The sequence below is a fragment of the Papilio xuthus genome, unplaced genomic scaffold, assembly GCF_000836235.2.
Source record: "Papilio xuthus unplaced genomic scaffold, Pxut_1.1 DF828142.1, whole genome shotgun sequence".
Taxonomy (NCBI): Eukaryota; Metazoa; Arthropoda; class Insecta; order Lepidoptera; family Papilionidae; genus Papilio; species Papilio xuthus.
Window position 1 is genome coordinate 4,100,464 of NW_013530507.1, and position 8,514 is coordinate 4,108,977.

Consider the following 8,514-nt stretch of genomic DNA (forward strand, 5'->3'; position numbering starts at 1 on the left):
AAATATTCTCTTTGAATTTCTAAAAAAAATATTTGAAACTTCTATGCTTGCCATCTTATTCTGTTTGAAAATGGTAGAAAGAGAAAGAAATATATATTTTTTAATAAATTTATTCACTATCACTGTCTTCGTTAATAGTAAAGTCGTAAGGTCTGAAGTTAGTGCGGAACGCGGCGACGTGGGCGTCCTCCTCCTCGCGGCTGATGAGGCACTGGCGCCAGTCAGCCTTGTCTTCACAGTTCAGTATCGGAGGACTTGATAATACATCCCTAAAACAATACAACTTACAGCTTAATAAGTAAATTAATAAAAATAAAATAGGACACCAGGAGATACGTGGTTACAAAAAACCAGCGGAAAGGAAAGGAAAAGCTTATTTTGAAGTCTGTTAAAATATGAGGTCAAATCTTACAATCAATTTAAACCATTTCATTTGATATCAGAAGAAAAAAATATAAAATGTCATCGCCATTTTGTGATGGCGGCCATCTTGATTTTTTGTTTGAATTAAAACTACTAAAAAGCCTTATAATTCAACACTTATTTAGATAGGATCTTAAAATGAGTTATTTGACAATGTAAAGTGCAATAATAAATTATTTAATAATATTTTAGCAACATTTTTTAATTTTTTTTTTAGGTTTTTTTTTAATTTACCTTCCGAACTGTAATGGGAAGTGTTGCTTCGTTTTGGCGAATATCTGATCTCCAGTGGGCAGTTCTGCGTGGAAATATGGCGCGCCGGGAAGTACCACCTGCGCGATGTCCGCGTACGGCGGCAGAACTTCTATCTGGATGCTGTTTATACCCGCCTCGTCCTGGTATCAGGTAACCGGTGAATACATCCATACATTTATACATATAAAATTAGGTGTGTCTGTATGTTGTATCAAAAAAATCGTTCAAATAATTTGCGTTGTTAACGAAATTTTTTTTTTTAATTTTTGCCTCTGTCTAGAAGGCCGCGTTTGTTCCAGATAATCTCAAGAATTGAAGCTGGGTCGGTGTTTTGTAGGTGTGTTATATGCATGCATATGAAGCTATTTTCTGCGCTGATAGTCTTTAGTGACATAAACAATTAAATTCAAGCATTTCCTTTAGTCTCTTCGACGTCGTTATAACTGGCTTTTATTGAATTTTCAAAATTAAGTAATAACATTATATCATAATATAATGATTCCTTACAAGTTAGAGTAAAAAAATGACGACTAAAAGTAAAAAAAAAATTGTAAAGGTGATAAATATGATTAAGTATTTACCTGAAAAACTTCCAATATCTGTGATTCGCAGAGTCTAGGCACAGGCACGCATTGTATCTGCATGTGAGATGTTTTATAATTCCTCTCAAAGAACACAACCAGCTTGTTCATTGATGTATAAAATTCTTTTAATGCCTCTTTGAATTTCTTTATTTCATTCACAACTTCGTCAGGTGCCTGAAATTGTATATTTTTATTAAAAAACTAGCTGTCGCCCGCGACTCCGTCCACACGAAATTAAAAAAAAAAAGTTAATTAGGAACACATAATGTTCCTCCAGACTATGTTCTACATGTGCGCTAAATTTCTTAAAATAAAAAACAATAAAAAATAATATTTAATCCTTCCAATATCACAACACAATAAGCAAAAAACAGCACAAAAATAATTATAAAGAAATAACACATAAAACAAAACATTAATAAATAGGAAATATTCATCAAAATTCCTTGAGTTGTTCCAGAGATACCTTCAAACAAACAAACATTCATCTAAACATTCACATTTATAATATTAGTATGATAACTTTCACAACTTTCACTTAACATTTACATTCGTTCAGTATATTTTATAGAAAGTATATAAAATAACAATATTTTATTATTATACTAGTCAATATCATCCATTAATTATTTTTCTTGCAATTTCTATTTTTTCTATATAAATAATTGTTTTAAACCTTGCATTGATGAAAAAAAGTTTGAAATTTTTTTTTTTGGAAATTAAAAAAATCTTTTTTTTTTTGGTATTGTTAGGAAGAAAATCCGACACTGTGTCGGTGTACTGGCGTAACACTAGCTTTACTAAGATGTCAACGTTTATGTCCTCTCACTAATCATTCACACTTGACTTTGGTAATGTAAGCGCGCGATTCATACATCAAAGGATTGAAAATAATGTATCTTTTTTGTTTTTTAAAAAATAGATGGCGTTTTAATTTATTTACACAATTTAATATATTTTTTTTTTATATCACAAGGTGGCAAACGAGCGAGCGGCCACCTGAAATCGCTGAAATAGCGAAGTGACCGTTGCCCATAGACATGCGCAATTGCATATGCGTTGCCTACCTTTAATCAACGGAGGAGAAGATGCACAGAAAGAAAATATTTTCCCTTTCCATGCATCCTCTCATCCGAAAAGTCGTCTTTCACTTCCCATCCTTTCCTTATAACAAATATGACGGGAAGGGAAAGAGGACTAATTTTGGCCTCCGGGACGCACACTCATCAGACGAAACGCGGAATTGCTTCCACTTGACGCCTGTCTTCTGTGTGGTCGTGGCATTTGACCGGGCGAGCCGGGCCGATTCGAGCGAAGATGTTAAAGCGGGCTCTACCACTGTCAAAATATTAAATATATTTGATTCATATAAACATTACCTTACTGACGGACTGGTGATGAGCTATAGGTAATATCAACACATGGTATGGTGTGAGTGGACCCTTAGGTAACGCGAGGTAACAGTGCGTGCCCACACATATCACTAGATGCTTCTCAACTGTAGGAGAGGATAGGCAGAACCAACAACTATCTGAAAAAAAAATAATCCTTAATAAGAAATTCCATAAAAAAGAAAATAAATTAGAACTATCTATCCGTGAGTTTTCTGCCTAAACTAATAAAAAAAATCACAATTTTTTTCAAGGTAAATGAGAAGGATGACAATTTGTCTTTGGTTTTGGTTGGCATTAGTGAAAACCTCTAACTGGTTAATTAAATCTTACCTGGATCAAATTCCCTTCGTTTTCGTTCAGTATCACCACCCTTTCTTTTTCTTTTACCTTGATCATCATCTGCTGCATCTAAGTTATAAAAGTACTGGCCATTCCCAGAGAACTGAAAATTAAAAAAAAATCTAAATATAAAATTAACGTTTGCACATTTGTTGCAAATTTACTAATATTTCTTTTACCACTCCAACTAAGCTTGTGCTAGGATATAGTTTACGACAATACTCGAATGGCGGGATTCGAACCCCCGACCTCGTGATCGGAAATCCGTATCCTCAACCATTAGGCTATTGACGCTTCGACGCTTTTGCTTTGTTCCATAAATGCATATATTGATGTTACTGATAGTCAATTCCACCTCTATCGTTAGTTCTAATTCTCACCACCGCTAGAAACCGCAACTCAAATAGGAACAAAATACCTGGTCGTATAGCCTATCCATTTACAGAGGTCAGTGATTAAACTATTGATTTAAATGTGAAACATTCTAGTAGTCACTTTGGTATACAAACTCCTTGGCCACCAAAAAGGTTGAATTCAAATTTCAATTAACAAATTATTAATTACCTTAACAACTTTTCCAGGTTGATGTTGCTTCATCAGTTCTGGATCGTATGGGCAGATAGTTTCATCTGTGGTAGCCTGCAGGAGATCTGTCATTCTCATTTTGCTAATAGGTTGCAAAGAGCACGCATAGATCCATTTCTCTTTAGCCTTATTCCCGACAGGGGCCAAACCTATAAATCTTGTTGCACACTCACGATAATCTTGGTGTATGCTTTGATTCCTGGAAAGTAAAAGATCACATTTATACTTAGTACAATTTGAAATTAATTTGAGTATCCATACATTTAATCTATGAAAAGAAAGTTAGAGATTTCAAACCAAAAATTTTGTCCAAATATCAGTTTTACTAAAAAACTGTTTTGTTTTTTTAATTTGATACAAATAGAAAATGGGGCGACTTCACACCTATTTGAATCACCCTGTATACTTTGTGCTCGTAACAAAATAAGCATGACCTGTTTGTATTGTTATCAATTTTTTTTGCCAACATAGTAAAAATAAGCTCATATAAATAGGAGCGTCGGTAGCTCAGTAGTCAAGCCCTTGACTTGCAATCTGCATATCCTGGGCTCGAATCCCACCATGTACCAATGTGTTTTTTGATTTCCGATTTACATATGTACATTTATCCGACGTTCTTACGGTGAAGGAAAACGACGCAACCTGCACATATCTGAGAAGAAATTCAAAAGATATGTGTGAAGTCAACCAACCCGCACTTGGCCAGAGTGGTAGACTATGGCCTAATCACCCTTAACTTACGGTAGGCTCCGAGCCCCTCGGTGGGAATGTATAGTGAGCTGATGATGATGAATAAAAATTAGTCAATTTTTCTAAATTATCAAATGTGCCAAATAACAAAACAATAATCATACGAAAAAACACTTACCGGTAAGGTTGTCTTTCATAATATTTATCTACAGAAGGTACAAAATGATATCTTGGCTTAACATGTATGGCCAACCAAGCTATTAAATCGGACAAACATTCTTTTCCTACATCCATCTGAAATTTATAATAAATAACATCAATTTCTTTTCCCATACAGTGCATTTTAATTAAAAATATGGCAACCCATACTGTGGTAATTTCAAAATTAAAATTTCTTTATTTTTGGCAGATCTAGCTTGTTTTCCTACTTTAAATGCAGTATAATATGTCAAAGTTCTATAATATTTTTGTTACCTTTTGACACTCATCATTTTCAATTCCAGCCGGCCATAGAGTAGTTATAAGTACATCCACACCTCTATATTCACTTTGCCCACGGAAACAGGAGTCTCTAACTGCACTACAATCACTGGGCTCAAATGTACACATTGGAATATCCTTGCCAAGTTCTCTCCGTGATAGACCAGTAAGATAGGCAATCTTTACATCAGAACTAGTTGTAAATATACCTCTTTTACCTGAAATAATATGTTATATGCTTGGTGGATAAGACAACAGAGTGATAAATAGAATTAGCCACTAAAATTTTACAGTATCAGTAACTACTCTTAATTTGCGAATCAAAGTTATGCATATCAAAACTAAAATGAAAACAAAGAATTAGTAGCAAAGTCAACATATTTGGCACATATCTTAATTATTAGAAATACAATCATGCAGACATACCCATATAGACAACATTAGGTACAATTTCATTTCCTTCTTCACAATAATAATGTACATGGGTTTCATCACTAGGTCCAAAAACATATGTGGTCACAGGAACTGAAAATGTAATATTTAAAATTCAAATTAGAATGTATTCAATATCATTATGACTTTCACATAGTTATATGTACTCATAGAGCAAGCCAGTGGCACCGACAGTGTTAAAGATGGTTTTAAATAATTTACGTTATCACAGTGAGGATAACCTTAAAGTTGTCTGTTGAAGTTATTTGTATGGTGTATATTAATTCGTATAAAAATTGACATTACCTTTCCTAGTACCCATCTTATATGCATCAAGTTGAGAGTTGTCATCGCCGAAAAAATTCCCCACGCAAAGCAAAATATCAAATGGTCCAGATTTCTTCACAATTGACTCAACGCGCGAAAACAATGTATTGAAATTTCCATTTACATCACCGCAAACGAGGCTGGAAAGTAATTTTATATATTGGACTGAGTAATTAACAGAAAATAGAAAAATATAAACTAAATTGACAAAAGTGCAAGCTTTTATTTACGTTTTCTGTTTATCCGTCATCGTATGAAAAGTTCTGGCGGTACACTACACTTAATTATAAGTTTTTGTATTCTTTAACTTTCGCAGTTTAGTCACTTTAAAACTAACTTCAGTATTAAAAACAAAAGTTTGAGTTTAATACCAAGTTGTAGCAAGCTTAGCAATGTCAATTTTGTAAATACTTGTCATTGTCAGTGTCAAATCAAAGCCAAACATTTTTTTAAATTTTGATAACCTGGTAACATAGATCTTTAAGTCATAACGCCAAACACTCCACAGAGAGATAACCACAGATTAACGAAAAAGAAACAACGACATGTTGATATTTCCTTTTAGTTTGTAAGTCTGTGGTTGTCAGTTGTCATTGTTGGACCTGTATGGCTTAGTTCCTTTGCCTGCTCTTTCGAGTGAATAATAAAAACAACAACAATAATCATTGTTGGACAGAGAGATGACAGAAAGTTAATTTGGTAATGAAGTTGTCAATGTTATTTTATGCGGGAAGAAATGTTTACAGTTTGTTGAGGTGGAATTTCAACTTCTTGCAATAAAACAGTTAAATCATGGCATCTACCAGTAAACCTGGCGGAACTGGATTGGAAGAGGTAGGCGTTCCGGGTCAAACTTTCCTCCGTGATGCTTTGACTAGCTGTACTGATCCCTTAAAAGCTATTGAAGAGTTTCAACTTGAAAATGGTATTCTTTTACCGTCTCTAAGGCCAATGTTGCCTCTGCTCGATTTACACGGCGTTCGCCGTCTTGATTTTCATACATCTGTTTTGGAGGAATTAAGAGACAAACTAATAGTACACATAAACGAGCTCGGCTCAAAAGAGGGTAAAGAGAATGATAAGAAACTAAAAGATCTACTAGCAAAGAGCTTCGCAATTGTCAGAATAAAAGCCTTAAGACCTGTAATAATGAGTATATTGAAAAATACTCCACACATTGATGATAAGTACCTTAGAGTTTTAGTAAGAGATCGTGAATTATACAATGATACAGACACAGAGGTAAAGCGTCAAATATGGCAAGATAATCAATCTCTTTTTGGAGATGAAGTCTCTCCCCTACTTAGCCAATACATAAGAGAAAAGGAGAATGTATTATTTGACCATGAAAATCTTACTAATCTGTTCTTTTCACCATCCCCAAAAGTTAGGAGACAAGGTGCTGTAGTTCAGAAACTTGCTCATATGATAGGCACTAGTGTTAAACTGTATGATATGGTGCTTCAGTTTCTTCGGACATTGTTTTTACGAACAAGAAATGTACATTACTGCACATTGAGAGCCGAGTTACTTATGGCACTTCATGATTTAGAAATACAAGATATTATATCAGTTGACCCTTGTCACAAATTCACCTGGTGTTTGGATGCTTGTATCAGAGAAAGAAATGTTGATATTAAAAGATCTCGCGAACTCCAAGGGTTTCTAGACAGTATTAAAAGAGGACAGGAACAGGTTCTCGGTGATTTATCTATGACCCTATGTGACCCATATGCAATTAACTTTCTAGCAACATCAGCTATTAAAATACTGCAGCATTTGATTAATACTGAAGGTCTTCCTAGAGATAATACAATACTGATTCTTTTATTAAGGATGTTAGCTTTAGGCTTAAGCGCCTGGGTAATGATTGATTCCCAAGAGTTCAAAGAACCCAAATTGGATAGTCAAGTTGTAACTAAATACTTACCAGCATTAATGTCACTTATGGTGGATGACCAAGTGAGAGCCCTGCACAATAAACTGCCACCAGATGAAAGAGAATCTGCAATTACCACTATAGAACATTCCGGACCTCCTCCAGATGCATGTGAGGCATACATGAGAGAAAGTACTGTATGTGGGGTTTTAGCTATGTATTATACATTGCATGCAGCAAAACTACGCGATCGTGGTGCGCTCCTACGTATCCTCAGTATACTTGGTAGTTGCAAAGATGGCCGTGCATATGAAGACCCATTTTTACATGCCCTCGTAGCACTGTTAATACAGCTACCAGATGAATTCCAAGGTGAAGACTTTAGTACAGTACTGTTTGATGAATTTTTCTTTGCAGGACTTACTAAAGACAATGTTACGAGGCATATTCTAAAATTGCTATGGTACATATACCCTAAACTTCCAGAAACAAGAATACATACACTAATGAAGGCATTACAGCCCGGTACACAGCACAACGAGTCTGTGCACAAGTTGCATGAGGCTTTGCAACAAAAATTAAACACCCAGGCAGAACCAGCGCCCAGTACAAGTGAAATTGAATATTTGGACTCTCCGTTGATGAGTGTGCCCACACCAGCACCTTATCATATGTGAACTTTTTATTATTTTTATATTAGTGTAAAGATTTTTGACGTATTCATAATGAATAATGTTATAAAGATTTCAAGAATCCACTGGATTGTAACCAAGATATTTTTGTAACAAGCTTTCACAAAGGCCTAAGTTCAACAAAGAATTGTTTACTGTTGAATAAAAATTATGTATTACAATGCTTTTGTTTATTACAAAAGAGTATATAATTAAGAATAATTTGTAAGTTTCATTGACAAAAATAAAACTTGAAATGTGTGTGTTATTATTTCCTTCAAAGGTTTTGTAATAATTTATCACTAAATTTTATTAATGACAATGTAATCAACATAATGACATATTTATCTTTAGCAAAATAAACGCATCTTTATAGATTAAGATTAAATCAACCTTCTCTCGAATCTTCGACTTAAAACCCACAGGCGCTATTATGAATAAGGTGAGGGAATCGC

General features: G+C 34.4%; 2 protein-coding genes and 1 long non-coding RNA gene across 3 annotated transcripts; 2 read left to right on the forward strand and 1 right to left on the reverse strand.

Moving 5' to 3' along the window:
* Positions 1–94: 94 nt before the first annotated feature.
* LOC106114056 (CWF19-like protein 1) lies at positions 95–5,918 on the reverse strand. The gene is made up of 11 exons (XM_013307133.1): positions 5,740–5,918; positions 5,489–5,649; positions 5,177–5,275; positions 4,745–4,968; positions 4,449–4,564; positions 3,560–3,779; positions 2,987–3,098; positions 2,642–2,793; positions 1,260–1,436; positions 658–818; positions 95–269 (listed from the first exon to the last, which is right to left on the reverse strand). The coding sequence occupies exons 1-11, from the start codon at positions 5,757–5,759 to the stop codon at positions 110–112; spliced, it is 1,602 nt and encodes a 533-aa protein (XP_013162587.1). The 5' UTR covers positions 5,760–5,918; the 3' UTR covers positions 95–109.
* LOC106114058 (uncharacterized) lies at positions 750–1,118 on the forward strand. The gene is made up of 2 exons (XR_001227690.1): positions 750–828; positions 978–1,118. It is a non-coding gene; the product is annotated as an uncharacterized LOC106114058 (long non-coding RNA).
* Positions 5,919–6,123: 205 nt separating the features above from the next.
* NELF-B (negative elongation factor B) lies at positions 6,124–8,271 on the forward strand. Its single transcript, XM_013307722.1, has one exon. The coding sequence runs from the start codon at positions 6,302–6,304 to the stop codon at positions 8,063–8,065; it is 1,764 nt and encodes a 587-aa protein (XP_013163176.1). The 5' UTR covers positions 6,124–6,301; the 3' UTR covers positions 8,066–8,271.
* Positions 8,272–8,514: the final 243 nt, after the last annotated feature.